We start from the raw sequence: 22191 nt of genomic DNA, 5'->3' as shown, positions 1-22191 counted from the left end.
ATTGTACTTAAAAGAATGCTTTTGTGATTCTCTTGATGGTTCATGCTTATCTCTTGATGGATTGTGCCTCTCCCCTAGTTTATTTTCATGCTAGTAATGTAGATGTAGTGTAGTGTTAAATGGGAGGACAATTTATGCTTGTTGTTTGATGATCCAAGTTTTTTAATGCAATTAACATATGTCTCTATCCTTGTATTGTATTTGGATTGTGAGCTTAATGAAAGGATTAATGACCTGTTTTGATTTATTATGCCTTTCACATATTGTTTAGACAATATATGCTTCATTGCTTAGATATATTGTGCCTTTCACATGATGTTTAGACAATACATGCTTAACTAGTCATCCTTGCTTATTGAATCAAGCAAATACACACACACCAATATTGCAACACACTATTTGCCCTCATTAATCACTTGTCAATGATATAGAAATGCATTGCTTGGTGGTGATCTCTAAACCCCAAGATCTCTCTCTCTCTCTTTCTTACTTACTCTTAATTGCACTCTTTTGCTAATACTTAGTTTAATTTAGTTGCTATTTAATCAACCAACCAACCAATTGTTTGATCACTCGACCTACTAGCCCTAATTGTGATTCCACGACATTGCTCAATCCCCATAATCTCTTGGGAAGATCCCTTCTCACTCATATTACATAGTATAGGTGTTAAGCGGTTTATAAATTTAATTATGATGCCCACTTGACGCTAATTTCCAAACTCAAAGTGTTGTGCATTATTTTGTGCACACCTAGGGTCGAGACACCAGTTAGGTCTTTGCATTTTGAACTAAACCATCCCCAATATAGGTTAGTCTTAGTGTTTTGAACTAAGCCATCCCTAATATGCCACCGTCCCATACCGGTGCATATACACATATATAAGTAGGACTTAACTTTTATCGTTAATCCACCTTAATTCCAAATAAATAGGACTTAGTATTTTTAACTAATCCTTCCCTAGCATGCCACCGTCCTATACCGGTCTATACAACACACAAGTCTGTATAATTGACAAGCAGGTATAAATAACTCATCAATCATACACCAAAATATGTATCAATATAAATTAACACATATCCAACAATATTAGGCAATCATTACTGAACCTAAAAATCATGTTCCAACTATTTAAATTGCTAAAATATGTCATAGCATTTAAATCTTCCACCTAGTCCATAAATTGATACAATAAACAGCATATAAATACCAATTTATTCCAAACCAAGCATAGTTGAATTTAAGTAATTTACTATACTTATTACACTGTTTAGATGTGATTAAACAGTATTAATTTATATAACAGAAGCTCCAAATTCCAGCAAGTAATTTAATTAACCAAACAATGCGCAACCTACCGGCTTTTCTCTTAGGTTCATCTTGCCCTATTCCTTAGTCCAATTATGAATCATATACAACATTTAAAACAGTTTATATGAAGTAAAACTACCCTGTACAGCCCAAACAACGCTTTAAAACAATTAAAACACAAATTCTGGGCAATTAAACCAAAAATCCAGATCGCGGTCCAACTGAGCAGGCTAAGTTACCAATTCAGCAGGCTAAGTTACCAATTCAGCAAGCTAAGCTACCGATTCAGCAGGCTAAGTTACCAATTCAGTCGGCTTAGTTAGTGCTGAAGTCGTCTTCTTCATCCGTTCAGCCTCTGTAAACCCTAAAAATTCATTGTTAAGGCCTCTAAGCTTCAACCTAAGTCCCATACGTCCATACTAAATTATTTTAAGTGTTTTAGTAGGCAAAGATTCAACTAAAACAATAGTTCAGGCATAAAAATCTAAGAATAAAGAAAATCACCGAACAAGCATATATAATCATGAAATTCTCTGTTTAGTCCGATTAAACATGCATGACTATTCCGTCTTAACATTAATTAAACCCCTCGAGTCTAGTTAGGCATGCACAGAACACAGGTTTAAGGGAAAGAGATATAATAGAGACTTGCCTTGAGTTTCAGTTTTGAAACTCTAAACCACCGTCTCTGAGTTTTCAGACCACCTTTTAAACTATCGTTCCACTCTTCTGTTGCCCTTGGTTCAACCCAAAAGCACTCCGTCCCGTCCTCCTTGCACCCCTCTGTTTATCTCTCAACTTCACTCTATGTTTCTCTTCTCTGCCTCCTCAGTTACGGGTTATGGGAAAAGGGTTCTAAAACCCTTGCAGACCCATAACTTATATATATATAGGCCTCACATATTAAAACCTAATTCTAATTCCCCACTTATTAAAAGACGGCCACCTTAACTATTTGAAACCATAGTCGGCTAACCCGTGAAACATAAAAGAATAATAAAACCCTAATTTATTAACATTTAATTCATTAATCACAGAAGCAGATAATTAAGTCAATTAAAGAAAAACAAAATATAATTAAATAAGTAATTAAATAAAATAATTTATTTAAATAACACAATTCATCAATTAAATCAAATAAACAGGCAAATAAATAAATAAACAAATAATCAAATAAAATGCTACATAATCAAATAAAATGTAATTAAATAATAAATTAAATACCAGGAATATCCTTTTAAATTAGGGGTATTACATATGTTCACTCAATGGAAGGGAAATCAGTTGGTAGAGTGTTATGCAGATTTCAACTGCTTACTCAAACCAGAAGGTGGAGAACATTGCAGCCTTAAAGGCAACAAAGGAAGCCTTTTGATTTGATCTTACTTATTTAGAGGTTGTGAAGCATACTAATCTGCCAATCAAGCTATATTGCGATAACAGTGCAGAAGTAATCCAAACCAATAACCCAAGGTTTCATAAAGAAACAAGGTACACTGAGAGGAAGTATCATGTCTTACATGATATTTTCCGGTAAGAAAATGTACTCGTGGCTAGAATATTGCATTGGAACACAACTTTGCTGATCCATTAATAAAGGTCTCATCGATCAATAGTTTTAATCGTCACCTGGATATCATTGGAGTTAGATGCAATTAGAATTGGCTATGAGGGCAAGTGGGACCTGATGGGATTTTTATGCCCTGGCATAGCAAATTCCTATTTGGTTAAAGTGATATGTGTTCTTGACATATCTGAAATATTTATGCTTTATACAATTGGTGAATTCAATGTATTATGTTTCGATTCATTATGGAATTAATAGTGTCCACTTGATTATAAGAGATATCTATATATGTATGTGATGACGATCAATACATGAACATAAATAGTAATCATAAATAGTTCATAGTCGTTAATTATGGATGGATTCATTGTTAACTAAGACTTGAACTGGATCCGCGTTAGGTTGGGATATATTGCGAGAGTCGTCATATGCAATTGCTCCCTATTACTGTCATGGTATTCGACCCTTAAGCATGAGAGAAGTATAGACTCTTTTATTAATTAATAATCACTTTGATTTGTTCAGGGGATACTTCGGGATTCATAGATCGGCACTTTGGGTAGTGATGAGGAAATCAACAAAAGAGGATAAGATGATAAGGTGATGAGGTGATAAGATTCGAAAGGTTGTTTTGATCTGATTATATGAAATTCAAATTACCGACAAAACCTCTCCTTAAAGATTGCAACAAACACTCGGCTCAGTTAGCTATAAAAAAACAGACTCCCATCAACTAAAGGGGTACGTGCAATATTAAACTTCACTTCGTGAATTGCTTATTTTTATTTTCGTTTGTAAACTGACTTAGCCATCGGAGCTCGTTTGGCAGGCATCACACCGGTGTCAAGAGAAAACGTCGTCGTTTCGGATCGTTGCAGACCAATCTTCATCAGTTGGCGCCGTCTATGGGAAACTTGGGATAGTTCTTTTTAAAAAAGATTATGGTCTTACGATCCGGATTTCAGCGCGGTGAGGGAACATCGTTGCAGGCCTCTAGTGAGAAGGAAGTGCAGGGGGAACCCCTTCACATCCTAAATGACCTAGAGCGTGTCGCAGCGTTGAAACAGTAAATTCAAACCCTGAATCAAGGAATGAATGAGCTGATTCGGCAAAATGCGATGATCCTACAACGTTTTGTTCCCCCAAACCCACCTCAAGGGCAAGGTCATCACCATAACAAAATCCCATCTCAAGATCAGCCCAATGATGAGCACTGAAAAGTGTGTATTTAAACCCCTTAAGCTTAGGCATTCTAGTACCTTTATCTATCTTACTTTAACGTTTTAGATTGATTTTGTATTATTTCCATTTTCAGGCACTTATCCCGAAAATAAGCAAACTCAACCAAATAAGAGCTTAATTGAAGCAATTCTGGGATTAAACAAAGAAAAGAGCAAAATGGAGAAAGAAGAAAGCAAATGAAGCCAAAAGTGGGAAGCAGCAAAGTTCGATCGATCCAAGTTCAAGGTTCGATCGATCAAACTATGATCGATCTCAGCACTTCAAGATAGATCCAAGCCTAGACCCTAAAATATAAAGTCCAAAAGTTCAATCGATCCAACACCCTCCTTCGATCGATCGAACACTTTTGTCCTTATTCAAATGATTGATCCTATCCACAGCTGTACCACCAACTAACCACTTTTGTCCTTTTCCCATAAATATCTCTCCAAAATATCTCGGATTTGTCTTTTCCTAAAAAGCTCAACCAGTTGGATCGATCTAGCCTAAGTTCGATAGATCTCAGCCAGTTCGATCAATTCAAGTCTAGGGTTCGATCGATCGAACTTCCTCCAGTGCGAAAAAGTTAAAATTCCATCTCATTGAAAGTTGTCCTTTATCCAGTCATTAGGGAATATTGTGTGCACGACCCCAGCTCATTTTGGGTGTCATTTTGACCTACCTATATAAGGATAAGGATTATTTTTTACAAAGGGATCCAACATTGTTTTCATATCATCTCTTAGATAGGAAGCTTAGAGGAGGAGGAGACTAGAGACACCATTAGAGTTCTTCATCAACAAGGAGCAGATTTCAACCATGGAGTTAGCCCTTGAGGGTTGGAGCAACATCACCATAAGTGGCTAGACATCCTCTTGGGGCTAGAGTTAGCCCCAAGCATGTTTTCTATATCTTAATCTTATGTATTATTGAGGGATTAGTGTTGTAATTGATGTTTTGACACTTTGATATATATAGATCTTGTTTATTCAATGATTTATGTGGTTTAATGCTTCCAATTGATCATTTCATTCTATCCATATTTCTATGTATGCTAGAATAGATGTTCATGTGCTTGCCTCTAGATTTTGTGTTATTGATGCATGTCTATGTGTATTGATGCTATAGATTTGGAGATTGTCAAAACATAATACTTAAAAGAATGCTCTTGTAATTCTTTTGATGGTTCATGCTTATGCCTTGATGGATTGTGCCTCTCCCCTAGTTTATTTTCATGCTAGTAGAGTAGATGTAGTGTAGTTGTAGTGTAGTGTTAAATGGGAGGACAATCTATGCTTGTTGTTTGATGATCCAAGCTTTTGAATGCAAGTAGCATATGTCTCTATCCTTGTGTTGTATTTGGATTGTGAGCTTAATGAAAGGATTAATGACTTGTTTTAATTTATTGTGCCTTTCACATGTTGTTTAGACAATATATGCTTCATTGCTTAGATATATTGTGCCTTTCACATGATGTTTAGACAATACATGTTTAACCAGTCATCCTTGCTTGTTGAATCAACCAAACACATACACACCAATATTGCAACACACCATTTGCCATCATTAATCACTTGTCAATGATATAGAAATGTATTGCTTGGTGGTGATCTCTAAACCCCAAGATCTTTCTCTCTTACTTACTCTTAGTTGCATTCTTTGTTATTACTTAGTTTAATTTTGTTGCTCTTTAATCAACCAACCAACCAATTGTTTGATCACTCGACCTACTAGCCCTAATAACAATTCCACGACATTGCTCGATCCTCACAATCCCTTGGGACGATCCCTACTCACCCTAGCTATATTTTTAGTGAAAGGTAGTAGTGACTTCTATAAATGTAAAACTCTTGGCCCTCGCTTTAATGCACACTCATCAAGCTTGACGTGGTGGGGCGGCACGAATCGCGCATCAGTTTTTGGCGCCGTTGCCGGGGATTGATTGATTAGATTTGGCAACGTCAGATTTGTGGAATTAATTAGGATTAGTACTCTTTTGACCTTGTCTTTACTGTATTTTTATTTTTCTTTTTGGTTACTTATTGTGTTGTTCTTACTTAACTAGATGCATTGTTGGAGAGGAAGCAAGCAAATGAGCCATTGAGCATTCAATTCAAGCAAGCAAAGATAGTAAAAAGTTAAAAATTCTAAAAATTTGCTAAGCTAAGCTTTAAATTTGGAGTTGAAGTGCTAAAGGACCTTTGTGAGACTTTCTTTACTCAATCGCTTAGTTAAATCGTCGGCTCGCGTGGAGGCTTATTTTTAATTGTCTTGCATCATTGTTGTAAAGCATGGGAGTATGAATTAAGTGTTTGTGGAAGAAGTCTAATTGCATTGTTGTGAAGGCATTGTGCTTGTCATTCTTTGTGTTTTGCATTGTGCATGCATGGGCGTCGTTCATTGAGACCAACTCTTGTCCCTCTTGATTTGCATCTTGAATCTATCATTAGAAATCTTAGGGGAAGAGGAAGTTCAAATAGAGCCAATCTATCAATGGATGACCATAATGACAATCATGTTGAGGACCTTGGTCACATAGACCAACAAGGTATCATTCATCCCAATGTGCACAATGAGAACATACAAGTACCATTAGGCATGCCTAGGCCATTCATTCACCAACCACCACAACAACAAGGCCAAGTTCCATATGGAATGCCAAGGCCAATGTATGCTCCATAACCTCCCATCAACAATCAAGGAATTCAAAACCAAGGTGTTCATGTTGCACCTCAAGTAGCTAATCCACCTCTTGCTTTAAGAGACCATTATGTGCCTAATGAGTATAATGCACCTACATGTATATAATTGCCTCCATTTAGAGCACATCATTATAAAATTAAGCCATAAACCATTCAAATGCTTCCTAACTGTCATAGACTTCCAAGTGAAGAACCTTACAAGCATTTGGATGAGTTTATTGAAGTATGTTTCATCGTAAAATATACGGACATGCCAGAAGAGGTTTTAAGACTCAAACTTTTTCCATTCACCTTAAAAGACAAGGCAAAGTATTGGTTTAACAATCTTAGGCCTTTTTCAATCACTTCTTGGGCAGAAATGCAACAAAAGTTCTTGAAGAAGTCCTATCCGGTTTCTAAGACCAATGCCATGAGAACCTTAATTCGAGAATTTTCACTTAGGGATGGAGAAACGTTTCATGAGGAAGTGTCCACATCATGACATGCCCAAATGACAATTAGTTCAATACTTCTTTGAAAGCTTATCGGTCAACTATAAGGGTATGGTTGATGCTTCCATGGGTGGCTCATACATAGATAGGCATGAGGATGACATGTGGCGTCTCTATGAGAGCATGAGTGAAAATTCTTTGCATAGAACACTATCATCCAAGAATGGTAGAAATTCACAAGGTAGGAAGAGTGTTGGCTTATATTAAGTCGACCATTCAAATGAAATAGCCGCCGAAATGAAGTCTTTATCTCAAAGGTTTGATCAATTTTTGATTAACCAAAACTCGGCGAACCAAGTATCTTCCTTCCCTAACCATTCTCATCGTGCATCAAATGAAACATGTATAACTTGTTCTAGTGTTCTTAATTCTACTTCTCATTGTCCTCACGGACAAGTGCAAAATGAACCTAATGAACAAGTCAATGCAACTTTTGTGAACCAAGGGAACAATCCTTATGGTACTCACTATAATCCAAGTTGGAGGAATCATCCAAATTTCTCTTGGAAAAACCAAGGAGAGGGCTCAAACTCTTCCCAATGCGGTTTTCAAGGGAAGTACATTCCACCTCCACTTCAAAACCAAGGATCCCAAGGTTATAGACCTTATCAATCACAAGGGAATCAATTTGCTAATTCTCATTTTCCCAACCAATCTTATTCCCAAGGTAATACTAGAAGTCCCGCCTTTGAAGAGAAAGTTTTGAATGCTTTGGGCACTTTAGAGGCTAACACTCAATTGCTTCACTCTCACTCTCAATCTATTGTGAAGCTAGAAACCCAAGTAGGGCAAATAGCAAGCACTCTCAATCCAAGAGAGAAGGTAAAGATGCCTATAAATGCCCCACCTAAGCAACAATGTGTTATGGAAATCCATTCCTCATCGGAAGGCCACACCATTGAACATGTTAATGCGGTGACTACCTTGTGGAGTGGTAGGATTGTGGATAATCAAGTTGGAATGTCCAATGAAGAGAGTGAACCGGTGCAACCTCAAGTTGTCACCCGTCCCGTTTCACATCCCATTCCTCCTTCATTGCATATACATGACCTTGTAAATGAGAAAGTTTTGAAAGATGTGTTTGAAAAAGAAGTTTTGAAAAATGATGTTGAAAAGGTTTTGTTGAAAAATGATTTGAAAACTTCTTGTGTTGAAGAGAGTTCAAAAGAAAATTTTGAAAAAGTGTTTGTACCAAAGGTTCCATTCCCGGATGCCTTAAAAGGATCCAATTCAAAAGACAAGCAAAAGGCAAAAACCAATGAAATCACGGAAATGTTTAGGCAAGTGAAAGTTAATCTTCCACTATTGGATGCAATCAAGTAAATTCCGGCTTATGCCAAATTCTTGAAAGACTTATGCACCCAAAAGCGGAAGAACAAGAGCCAAGCACCAAGAAAAGTGGTTTTGACCGAGCAAGTAAACTCAATTTTGCAACATAACATTCTTCCAAAGTTTAAGGACCCCAATTCACCCACTACATCATGCATTATTGGTGATCATATCATTAACTGGGCGCTTCTTGACTTAGGAGCAAGTGTTAACCTTCTTCCATACTCGGTTTATGTCAAATTGGGCCTAGGTGAATTAAAACCGACGTTGGTAGTTTTGCAACTTGTTGACCGATCCATTAAGAAGCCTAGGGGTATAATTAAAGATGTTTTGATAAAGATTGATAAATTCTTCTTCCCGGTTGATTTCGTTGTCATAGACACGGAACCGGTTCCCAATGCTAAGAGCCAAATTCCCGTTATCCTTGGCCATCCTTTCTTGGCAACCGCTAATGCCAATAACAATTATAGGACGGGGATAATGAAGATCTCATTTGGCCACATGAAGGTGAAGTTGAATATCTTTAATCCCACACCCAATTCATTTGACAAATATGAAGGAGAGGTGAATGTTGTAGATGAATGTCATGATCTTCAATGTCAAGGAAATAAGCTTTTGTGTAAAACCAAAACTTCCAAAGGATCATCTTCAACCTTGCATTCTAAAAGTCTTGTTTCAAACTCTTACGTTGAAAGGGGATGGAATCCCAAAGGTTGTAATTGCATAGACAAGGGACCAAAGATTTCTTTTAAGCTTAATCCAACAAGTTCTTCAAAGAACCATTTGTTGGGTGAAGTTCAAAGCATCTATCACCCCAACAAGGAGGGGATGCATTATAAGATCTTTGATCCGGGCTAAAAGAACCCAATGTCTTGCTAGAGACGTTAAAGACTAGCAAATGCATTCGTAGGGTGTTAAAACCCTATTCCTCCCCCATTTCTATTTTTTATTTCATTTCTTGCGAAGTCTAGATACTTGTTTTTGGTTCATAAGCATTTCAAGGAACTTTGGTGAGGATTGCATGAGTTTTCTTGTCATTATTGAGCATTCTGCATAGTTCGATCGATCTCAAACTTGAGTTCATTCGATCGAACTCCACTCTGCATCCAACACTTAGAAAATTTTTTGACCTGCAGAAACCTGCATCCAAATCACCTCTCTGTTCCATCATTCGAACTAACTCTTAAATCGATCAAGAGACCTTCGATCGATCCAACTTCCAAGTTCGATCGATCTCATGATTTAACACTTAGAAAAAAATTTGAGCCTGGAAAAACCTGCATATTTCAGCTCTCTGTCTGATCGTTTGAAAAGTTCCAAAATCGATCAAGAAGTTCTTCGATCGATCCAACTTCCAAGTTCGATCGATCTCATGTTCCAACACTTAGCCAATTTTCTGAGCGAAAAACCTGCATATTTTTGCTCTCTGTCTGATCAATCGAACTCTTATTTCGAATGATTTCAGTCTTCATTTCACTATTTTGACTTTATTTTGACTTTTCAAATTTTCAAAAACCCAAAAATATTTTCACTTTTATTTTATTTTCATTTTATTTTTATTTTTATTTTATTTTATTTTATTTTTATTTTCATTTCATTTTATTTTATTTTTCAAAATGTTTTCAAAAATTTAAAAATATTCTATTTTAATTAATTTTTAATTATTAATGTTTATTCAATTAAATCTAATTAAAAAAAAAACCAAAAATATTTTATTTTATTTTTTAATTTTTAATTTTAATTCCAATTTTTAATTTTAAGTTTGCAATTTAAAAAAAAAAAAAAAAATCCAAAAATACTTTGAAGAGAGTTCATCAAAGTTTGATCGATCACAGTTGAGTTCGATCGATTGAACTCTGTTGGGAATGTTTTTAAAATAGAATCGAGGGTTCTCATGATCGATCATTTAGATCGATCCAACCCTCTCTCAAGCCCTAACCCTCAACCCCTCTCTGCACCGCCGTAACTTCACTCATCTTCCCCATCTCCGGCGTAGTTTTCCAGCGTGATCTAGGTGCCGTTTGACTCTCTATCTGTGCTCTCATCTTCTTCGCATCTCATCCACTTCTCTCACTCGTTCAAGGTAAGAACCGAGATCCACTTTGAGATTTGATCTTCGATTTGATGATTCAATGATTTACATACTCGATTTAGGTTACTTAGATGGTTGAATCTCCATTTTTTTAAAGATTCGAAGCACTGAGTTTTTATATGTATATATGTGTGTATGCTTCTATGAATATATATGTTTTCTTGATCTATCTTTAGGAGTATGGGCCTTCTTTGTGATGGATATTTGTTGATTTGATGTGTTGTTGGGCCCACGAACACGTTCGTGTGGGCCCCATGCTTCCAAAGTCATAGATCTGTGACCTTTGAGTTTTCAACATCGCACAGTTCGATCGATCGAACTAGTATCTCCGATCGATCTTGAGAGATTGATCGAACTCATGTCTCCGATCGATCGAAGTAGTGAGATCGATCTCACTTACTTTTGATCGATCCAACTTTTGTGATCGATCTCATTTTTTTTTTATAATCGATCGAACTTCACAGATCTCACACACACATACTTCATTTATCATATCTTATGTTCATGCTATCATATCTATGCCCAATGCCTGTGATATTCCACATTGGATGCATTTCATACTTACATTGTTTAGCATGTTTCATATTCTACCACTTGCATAGATTCGTGTTATATTTGTTTTGTCTATTTTATTTGACATACATGATTCTATTTCGTGCTTTTAAATTTCTTATTCTGGCACTAGCTCCCATTGCAAGTTTTTCTTTTTGCAGGCCATGGTTAAGAGGAAGACCGTTGCTAACAGGCAACATGGGCCCACCCGACATACTAGGCCACGGACAGAGGAGCCAACAGAGCCCTCTTATGCACAGTGGGAGCCAGCACAGGTTACCCCACCTCAATCACCATCTCATGAGCCTGAGGATGACCACATACCATCCACCTCTACGGCTCATCTTGCTTTCACTCCATCACCATCTCCACCGCATCATGGAGCTGAGCATTCATATATACCAGCTCAGCCTGCTCAGCCAGCTCATCTGGAGCATGATAGGCCCACGCCTCGATATGCGCGCATGAGGCTCGACCATGAGCCAGAGTTTGACATGGCCTTTTTCTTTCGATAGGTGCTGACCCGATCTGCCTACCATGATATTATTCAGAGGAGTCTAGCCGCTATTCTTGCCCCCGTCACAGAGTTAGTCTACCCACGGCTGGTACGGTTGTTCTACCAGAACCTCCGACCATCGCCGTATACCACAGCCGAGATGGTCACTTCTATCGATGGCTATCCAATCACCATTACAGTGGAATCTTTAGCTCGCTCTTGCCGCTGTCCACACAAATGTCCTCCAGAGCTTCATGACACATATCCAAGGCTATTCAGGCCTTCCTATGCCGACATGGCAGTTTTTCTCACAAGTCACCATGCCAATGGCGAGACCTTCACCACCCAGACATTCCTTCCAGACGACCTTTGGTTTACTGATTCCGTTCTCTATCGGAATATATACATGGCAGGGCACAAGATTCAGAGGAGGGGCGATTATCTGACAGCCCTTTACTCTTTCTACACCGGGCACTGGGTGTCCATTCCTGCGCTCATCTGGAGCGTGATGAAGAAGCTGTATGACAAGTACATCAGCAAGGAAACACCCGGACGGGCTAAGTCTCTTCCCTTTAGCCACCTCATCACCCAGATTCTCATCGATTAGCGCTACCCCATCCATCCTTGGGAGCACCCCGAGATAGGTTCTTGTCACTTCCTCAAGAAGGACTAGAACAAGAGCTACCGTTCCATTATTACCAGGCTGCAGGACCACGCGGTACTGGCTGCAGCAGAGTTAGAGCTAAAGGAGGCACAGGCACAGGCCTAGGGAGAGGCACAGACATAGGCCCAGGCAGAGGCACAGGCACCGGCAGAGGCAGCAGCAGCACATCCCGCAGCGGACGACGCACCAGTCGATCCGGTTACCGAGCATTTAGATATAGACTTAGAGTGCCCTGCCGACGACGCAGAGCAAGACTCTTCAGCCAGGTCGCCCATTCATGAACAGGAGCAGACTCAGGAGCTTTCTTCTGATTCATCTATGCCTGAGACTCCAGATATGACCCTTGGCTTTGGAGTACGTTTGCAGACGCTTGAGGATACTGTTGTTGCCATCCGACCCGATCTTACAGCCCACAGAGCTGATTTTGCTACTTTTCGCACAGATGTCGCGACCATGTTTAGAGATCTATCCAGAGACATTCGCAGATCCTGACCTGCCCGTCCTACCTCATCCTCCTGAGCTCCCAGTCCTTTCTGTCTTATGATCACTCTCTCCTTTTGATACTTTACTATTGTCACTGCACATTATTATTTTTACAGCCGGTCTGTCGGCTTTGATATTTTTGTGGTACCTACACTTTATCTATTTTATATATATCTATTTTTGCTATGGATTTCATATGATTATATTCTCATATTTATATGTTTGACTCCATCAGGTGCATCACAATGACTTCAGTGAGAGAGTGCTACCCAATTTTCAGGACCACCCTTACACCTCTCTCATTTCTTTATCTGTTTATCCCATTTACACTTGCATGACCACTGTGCACTGATTATCCCATTTTGTTATCTAATGAATTTATCCAAGTGCCAATTTTCAGGACCACAGTTCATCCCAAGTTTGGGGGGCCATGCCACCCACTTCGGATACTTCAGTCCCGATCATTCTTGCTTAGTTGCACTGGTATACTCTTTCCTTTGTTCTCTTTGCACATTGAGGACATTGTGCAATTTAAGTTTGGGGGGAATGGTGCTTTACAGTGTTAGTTTTAAATTCAAATTTTGAGCATTACTTGTGTATTTGAGGGATATTTCTATGATTGGTCCATATCTAGCTATGATTTTGATCTTTTGAGGACTATATTGCTTAAAATTTAAAAATTGCTTGACTTGAGAGTCCAATACTCCTTGTATGCCTTATGAATGCCATTTAGGAGTAAATTTTTCGAAAGATTGATATCTTGCTTGTATTTGTGGCCCACATCATCTTAATTTTGTGATTATTTTGAGATTCACTCTAGCATTCCACACTAGCACAGGCGCACACTAGCATTCATTTGTGGGGTACATGCTTTGTTGATTATTGAATCGGTTATATCCCAATTGAGCTAGTAGTGCATTGAAAGCTTTCATTCTTGATAAAGGTGGATACTAACCCCTTTTTACTAAGTAGCTGGGATTCTAGCTTCATCAAGCACTGAACTTCTTGCGCCAAAAGGTGGAGGGCCCAAACTCTAGGTTAATAATTGAATTCAAAAAATAAAAAATAAAATGTTGCAAAAGCAATAAAAAAGTGAGGACTTCTCCCAAAAAGGTGAAAAGTGGAAAATGATTAGATAGTTGTTGTCTTGATTTGTTGCCTAGTTGATTTGAGCTTGTAAGTCCGTAGGGGTATTTGAATGCCTAATGCCCTAAAGCTGTCTGGTTTGGGAGTCATTGACCTAACGCTCGACCTCATGAATCGCTAGAAAGTTTAATAGATCAACACATTGCACCATACTTCCATCTTTGATCCTAAAAAAATAAATAAATAAATAAATAAATTTTGAGTGAAAAGAATAAGCGCACCTAGATGAATAAAGCTTTAATAAAATATCCACTTTTTGTCTTGATGATCGGTACTAGATTTGTGTGCTAGTTTGAGGGTAAGGATGTGATTAATTCTCGAAACCGAAGATATTGAACCGTATGGAGAGCTTGCTCCTTAACTTGGTATCATAGCCTGGTTTGTTTGGTCTGGAATGGAGTCAAGGACGTTCCCTGTAGCAACTCCAACAAAAAAACATACATATGGGTGCCTTTCCCATCGAATGATTCTCTGAGAAGAGTAGCTGACCTTGGCTTAGATAGCAACACATTTGATGCCGGTCCACTCAAAAGGATTCTAGAGTTGTTTTGATTTGCATGATCATTTTCTTGATGTGTGGAGGACCATACTTGTTTGCTTGATGTTGAGATTTTGGTAGATTGCTTGAAAATGGTTGAAAAATTGCATACTTGAGGTAGTTTTCTCCCAATGCTTGTTTGCAATATTGGTGTCTCTTTTAAAAGAATGAGCTTAATGTTTGTGGGTACCATTTCTGGAAACCCTCACGAGACTTCACTCGTCCACTAGGGGTAACCTAGGGGTTTAAAAGGCTTGTTGCATATGCTAAGTGCAATTGTGTTCCCTACGAAAGTGGCGTTATCCATTTATTGTTTTCTAGATTCATACTTCTATAGTTGTTTATTTCATTCCTTTACTTTTTAGTTCATTGCTAGGGACTAGCAATATTTAAGTTTGGGGGTGTGATGAGCAATGAAAAGTGCGTATTTAAACCCCTTAAGCTTAGACATTCTAGTATCTTTATCTATCTTACTTTACGTTTTAGATTGATTTTGTATTATTTTCATTTTCAGGCACTTATCCCGAAAATAAGCTAACTCAGCCAAATAAGAGCTTAATTGAAGCAATTCTGGGATTAAACAAAGAAAAGAGCAAAATGGAGAAAGAAGAAAGCAAATGAAGCCAAAAGTGGGAAGCAGCAAAGTTCGATCGATCCAAGTTTAAGGTTCGATCGATCGAACTATGATCGATCTCAGCACTTCAAGATAGATCCAAGCCTAGACCCTAAAACATAAAGTCCAAAAGTTCGATCGATCCAACACCATCCTTCGATCGATTGAACACTTTTGTCCTTATTCAAATGATTGATCCTATTCACAGTTGTACCACCCACTAACCACTTTTGTCCTTTTCCTATAAATATCTCTCCAAAATATCTCGGATTTGTCTTTTCCCAAAAAGCTCAACCAGTTGGATCGATCCAGCCTAAGTTCGATAAATCTCAGCCAGTTCAATCGATCCAAGTCTAAGGTTCGATCGATCGAACTTCCTCCGCTGCGAAAAAGTTAAAATTCCATCTCATTGAAAGTTGTCCTTTATCCAATCATTAGGGAATATTGTGTGCATGACCTCAACTCATTTTGGGTGTCATTTTGACCTACCTATATAAGGATAAGGATTGTTTTTTACAAAGGGAGCCAACATTGTTTTCATATCATCTCTTGGAGAGGAAGAGGAGGTTAGAGACACCATTGGAGTTCTTCATCAACAAGGAGCAGATTTCAACCATGGAGTTAGCCCTTGAGGGTTGGAGCAACATCACCATGAGTGGCTAGACATCCTCTTGGGCCTAGAGTTAGCCCCAAGCATGCTTTCTATATCTTAATCTTATGTATTATTGAGGGATTAGTATTGTAATTGATGTTTTGATACTTTGATATATATAGATCTTGTTTATTCAATGATTTATGCGGTTTAATGCTTCTAATTGATCATTTCATTCTATCCATATGTCTATGTACGCTAGAATAGATGTCCATGTGCTTGTCTCTAGATTTTGTGTTATTGATGCATGTCTATGTGTATTGATGCTATAGATTTGGAGATTGTCAAAACATAATACTTAAAAGAATGCTCTTGTGATTCTTTTGATGGTTCATGCTTATGGCTTGATGGATTGTACCTCTCCCCTAGTTTATTTTCATGCTAGTAGAGTAGATGTAGTGTAGTTGTAGTGTAGTGTTAAATGGGAGGACAATCTATGCTTGTTGTTTGATGATCCAAGCTTTTGAATGCAAGTAGCATATGTCTTTATCCTTGTGTTGTATTTGGATTGTGAGCTTAATGAAAGGATTAATGACTTATGTTGATTTATTGTGCCTTTCACATGTTGTTTAGACAATATATGCTTCATTGCTTAGATATATTGTGTCTTTCACATGATGTTTAGATAATACATGCTTAACTAGTCATCCTTACTTGTTGAATCAACCAAACACACACACACACCAATATTGCAACACACCATTTGCCCTCATTAATCACTTGTCAATGATATAGAAATGTATTGCTTGGTGGTAATCTCTAAACCCCAAAATCTCTCTCTCTTACTTACTCTTAATTGCATTCTTTGCTATTATTTAGTTTAATTTAGTTGCTCTTTAATCAACCAACCAACCAATTGTTTGATCACTCGACCTACTAGCCCTAATAACAATTCCACGATATTGCTCGATTCTCAAATCCCTTGGGACGATCCCTACTCGCCCTAGCTATATTTTTAGTGAAAGGTAGTAGTGGCTTCTATAAATGTAAAACTCTTGGCCCTCGCCTTAATGCACACTCATCAAGCTTGATGTGGTGGGGCTGCACGAATCGCGCATCACCCAACCTAAATACTGAGGAGGGAAATCATGAGGTGCAAGGTAACGAGGCTTCCCATGAAGAGGCTCTTGCAGAGCATAGCCAAATTGCTGATCAGCATAGGGTGGCAGGTCACCCATCTCCCCTACGTAGCTCTAGGCCATTAACCTCTACCTACATTGGTGAACGGACTGAGGAGGTCACCCACATCGACTGACAGATCCAGAACCTCAATGCTAAGATGGAAGATGTGATGCAAGCTATGAGGGGAAAAAGCTCCGCTACCACCATAGACGACCTTATTTGAAAAACAAATTTGCCATTTAGCCCGACTATCATAAGATATCCATTGCCTAGCAAATTCAAGATGCCAACACTTGAAAGCTTTGATGGGACTCGTGATCCTCTTGATCACCTGGAGACTTTCTAGGCACTTATGCATCTCCAAGCTGTACCAGACCAGATAATGTGTCGGGCCTTTCCTACTACTCTCAAAGGGTCGGCACGGGTCTGGTTTAATAAATTAAAACCAGGCTCGATCGAGACCTTTGCAGAGTTGAGCAAGGAATTGTAAGTCATTTCATTGCAGGTCAAAGGCACGGGAGGCCGGCCACTCACATGCTCACAGTGAAACAACAGAAGGGAAAACCATTACGGGAATATATCAATCGGTTCAACACCGAAATGCTGCAGGTGGATGAAGCTGATGACAAGGTAGCACTCACCGCTTTTATGGGAGGATTGCATACATCTAGATTCCTTTTTTCCTTGTCAAAGGAACCTCTAACCAGTATGGCAGAATTACTGGTCAGAGCCAGGAAACACATTAATGCGGAGGATGTAATGAGTGCGCAAAAGGGGAAAGAAGGAGAAGATAAAAAGGCGGATAAAAAGAGACCACAGCCTGGTGCCAAGGACGAGAAGGAGACCAAATTCAAAAAGTCTTCAATCAATCAAAGTGAAAGGACATCTCGTTATAAGAGCTCAGATAAGTATACCAACTACACCCCGCTCACTATGTATATAGATTAGGTTTTAATGCAGATTCAGGATGATCCCTCCCTGAAGTGGCCATCGAAGCTGAAATCTGATCCCTCAAGAAGGACTCGAGACAAATATTGCAGGTTCCATAGAGATTATGGGCATATCACGGAGGATTGTATCGAATTAAAAGATCATATTGAGAATTTGATTCGAAGGGGTCACCTGCGAAGGTTTATGGCAGGAGATGATAGATGAGGTACTAATCCCGCACCAGGGAGGCGAGATAATCATGCACCAAAACAACAACCAGTAGGTGAGATCAGAGTCATATCCGGAGGGTATGCAGGAGGAGGTGAAACAGCTACGGCCCAAAAAACTTATGCAAGAAGAGCAATAGCAGAGGTGAATGAGGTGGGAATGTTCAACTCTCCATCAAAAACACTAAGGTATGCTGATACTACCATTATGTTTTCAGAGGCTGATGCTAAAGGGATCCAGCAACCCCATGATGATCCTCTAGTTGTCTCCATGGTCGTAGCTAACTACACCATAACGCGTATACTTATTGACAATGGGAGTTCAGCTGATATAATATTTTCCCATGTATTCGACCAAATGATGATAGGCCGGGAAAGGTTACGACCCATGACTTCTCCTCTCGTGGGGTTTTCAGGAGATAAGGTGTATCCATTGGGAGCAGTTACCCTTCCAGTGACTGCAGGAACCAGCCTAAAGCAGGTCACTTTTATGGTTGATTTTATAGTGGTGGATTGCCCTTCAGCGTATAACGTTATTCTTGGGAGGACAGCCCTAAACTCTATTAGAGCCATTACTTCAACTTACCACCTTCTCATGTGTTTCCTAACAGAGCATGGGGTGGGTGAGTTGAGGGGTGACCAAGCCACCGCTCGGGAATGCTATCTCACTTCTCTCAGAGAAAAGATGTCCCAGGAAACTATAATAATTGAAGGGTTAGAGGTAAGAGGCCAGAAGGAGGTAGAAAAGCAGAAAGTTCGACGAGCTGAACCGATGGAAGACCTACTGGAGGTGAGCTTGGATGATGAGGCTAAGAAGAAAGTGAGCATATGATCCTTGCTTCAACCTGGCATAAAGGGTGAACTCATTCAATTTCTCAAGCAAAACTAGGATGTGTTCGCTTGGACTTACGAGGATATGCCTGGCATAAGTTCGGCCACAATACAACATCATTTGAATGTTCATCCCAGCTTTAAACCCATCAGACAGAAAAGAAGGACATTCGCCTCTGAACGAAACCAGGCTATATCGGAAGAGGTGGAGAAACTCTTGAGAGCTCACTTTATTCAAGAGGTATATTATCCTGACTGGTTGTCAAATGTAGTCCTCATAAAGAAAGCCAATAGGAAGTGGAGATTATGCGTAGACTTTACAGACTTGAACAAAGCCTGCCCAAAAGATAGTTTTCCTCTCCCACGTATTGATATGCTGGTGGAGGGAACTATAGGACATGAACTGCTGAGCTTCATGGATGCATACTCCGGATATAACCAGATTCCAATGTACCAACCGGACATAGAAAAAACCTCATTGATTACTGATCGGGGTTTGTATTGTTACAAGGTCATGCCATTTGGGTTAAAGAATGTAGGAGCAACATACCAAAGGTTAGTCAACATGATGTTCAAGTAGCAAATCAGATAGAACATGGAAGTCTACGTGGACGACATGCTAGTGAAAAGTTAGAAGACTAAAGATCACCTAGCAGACCTATGGGAAACCTTCGAAGTGTTGAGGAAGCATAAGATGAAACTCAACCCCAGCAAGTGTGCTTTCGGAGTTGCCTCAGGGAAATTCCTTGGGTATATGGTGAGCAGAAGAGGAATAGAGGCTAATCCAGAAAAGATCCAAGCTGTTCTGGATATGAGGTCACCCAAATCCACAAAGGATCTCCAGCGACTCACGGGGAAGATTGCTGCCTTGAGTAGGCTGATTTTTTGAGCAACTGACAGATGTTTACCTTTCTTCCGTACCCTCAAATGTTTCTACAATTGAATGAATATCTGTCAGTTGCTCGAAAAATCTGTGAGCAAGTGTTTCTACAATTAAAGGAATACCTTTGCTCACCACCACTTCTGTCAAGAGCAATACTAGGAGAGGACTTGTATTTATATTTGGCTGTCTCCTCATCAGCAGTAAGTTCAGCTCTAATGCGAAAGGAGGATGGGGTTCAGAAGCCGGTGTATTACACAAGTCGGGCACTCAGGGGTGCCGAGGAAAGATATCCGAAAATGGAGAAATTAGTATTTGCCTTAGTTGTGTCAGCTAGGAAACTCAGGCCTTATTTCCAAGCTCACAAGATAGTGGTACTAACGGACCAACCTCTAAGGTAGGTTCTCCACAAGCTAGAGACTTTAGGTCAACTTATGAAGTGGTCAATAGAACTCGGGGAGTTTGACATCCAGTACAGACCCTGGACTGCAATAAAAGCTCAGGTGATAGCAGATTTTGTTGCTAAGTTCACACCTTCCCAAGAAGACCAGGTCAACATTTCCCCAGAAACAAACCCTCAGATTCAAACGGACAAAAAAGCTACTTGGACTCTGTTTGTTGATGGGTCATCAAATGCACATGCTAGTGGAGCAGGGTTGATCATCACCTCCCCAGCAGGAGAAAACATTGCCTATGCCCTTTGGTTTGGCTTCAAAGCAACAAACAACGAAGCAGGATATGAGGCCCTCATAGCTGGGTTAAAACTAGCAGAAGTCCTCAGAGTGGAGCAGCTCATAGCATACACAGATTCTCAGTTGATAGCAGGGCAAGTCCGAGCAGAATACGAAGCCAAACATGAGAAAATGAAGGCCTACTTAAGAAAGGTAGAAGAATTAAAAAATCATTTCACAAGATTTTCAGTCCATCAAATCCCACGTGAAAAAAACGCAAATGCAGATGCTCTAGCTAGATTGGCTACCGCGTTAGACCCAGAAGTGAATAGGGCAATACCATTGGAGTACCTAGATAAGCCGAGTACACTTCAAGAAGTTCAAAAAGAGGTACAACAGTTGGTGCTCAACATGGGATGGGCAGAGCCTATCATAAAATACTTTAAGGAGGGAGAACTTCCTAAAGACATAAATGAGGCCCGAAAAGTTAAAATTCGAGCAGCAAGGTACACCCTCATCAAAGGGGTGCTGTATAAGAAGGTTTTTTCTTTACCCTACCTGCGTTGCGTCTCAGCTGAGGAGGCAAGGTACATTCTAAAGGAGATACACGAAGGAGATTGTGGTAATCACGCTGGGGGCAGGTCTTTAGCACACAAAGCTATCCGACAAGGGTATTATTGGCCTACTGTACAAAAGGATGCTATGGACTATGCGAAAAAATGTGATAAATGTCAACGGTTTTCCAATGTTCCAAAACAACCACCTGAAGAGCTGACTCCCATGACGGGTCCATGGCCTTTCGCACAATGGAGAATGGACCTTATAGGTCCATTGCCCATGGGAAAGGGCTAGGTCCAGTATGCCATTGTGGCTATAGACTACTTCACCAAGTGGATAGAAGCTGAGCCATTAGCAAGTATTACAGAGACGAACATAAGAAATTTTGCTTAGAGTTTAATCATTTGCAGGTTTAAAATCCCAAGAGTGTTTGTCACAGATAATGGAAAGTAATTTGATTGCACAAAGTTTAAAGATTTTTGTGCTCAACTAGGGATAAAGAACCACTACTCATCACCTGGACATCCTCAAGCAAATGGGCAGGCTGAGGTGGCGAACAGATCAATACTTCAAATGATAAAAAAGAAGCTTAAGGATAAGAAGGGAACATGGCCTGAAGAATTGCCCAGTGTATTGTGGGCTTACCGTACAACTGCAAGAACCCTGTGGGGGGAAACACCATTCCTATTGGCCTTTGGAAGTGAAGCAGTTGTTCCTGCTGAAGTCGGTGTAACCAATTTCAGGACTGAGCATTATGAGCCACGAGCAAATGAGAGAGAATTACTATTGAGCTTAGACCTAATTGAGGAAAGAAGGGAATTAACTCAGATTCGAACGGCAGCTTATCAACAAATGGTGTCTAGATACTATAATGCCAAGGTCTAGCCAAGAAGATTTCAACTTGGAGGCTTGGTACTTCGCAAAGTCACCCCAGCAACTAAAACCCGAGGGGAAGGGAAGTTGTCCGCTAATTGGGAAGGACCTTACAAGGTTATTAGCACCAACAGACCGGGGGCATAACTTTGGGAGGGCATCAGATGGAGCACCCTTGGAATGTTGAACATTTAAGGAGGTACTACCAGTAAAAGATTTGTGTGGCTGATTTTATTTATTTA

At 39.4% G+C, this 22191-nt stretch overlaps 2 protein-coding genes across 2 annotated transcripts; both read left to right on the top strand.

The window, feature by feature from the left end:
* Positions 1-17933: 17933 nt before the first annotated feature.
* LOC132296580 (uncharacterized) lies at positions 17934-18968 on the top strand. The gene is made up of 2 exons (XM_059794766.1): positions 17934-18054; positions 18154-18968. Exons 1-2 carry the CDS (start codon positions 17934-17936, stop codon positions 18966-18968), a joined length of 936 nt encoding a protein of 311 aa, XP_059650749.1.
* A 1313-nt stretch (positions 18969-20281) lies between these two features.
* Positions 20282-21961, top strand: LOC132296579 (uncharacterized). Its single transcript, XM_059794765.1, has 2 exons — positions 20282-21344; positions 21570-21961. The coding sequence occupies exons 1-2, from the start codon at positions 20282-20284 to the stop codon at positions 21959-21961; spliced, it is 1455 nt and encodes a 484-aa protein (XP_059650748.1).
* Positions 21962-22191: the final 230 nt, after the last annotated feature.

This window comes from Cornus florida, unplaced genomic scaffold (genome assembly GCF_030987335.1).
Source record: "Cornus florida cultivar Cherokee Brave unplaced genomic scaffold, ASM3098733v1 CherokeeBrave_3.0.0_Hap2_Chr02, whole genome shotgun sequence".
Taxonomy (NCBI): Eukaryota; Viridiplantae; Streptophyta; class Magnoliopsida; order Cornales; family Cornaceae; genus Cornus; species Cornus florida.
The sequence above is the reverse complement of the archived record's forward strand: the minus strand, read 5'-3'. Positions and strand labels throughout refer to the sequence as shown.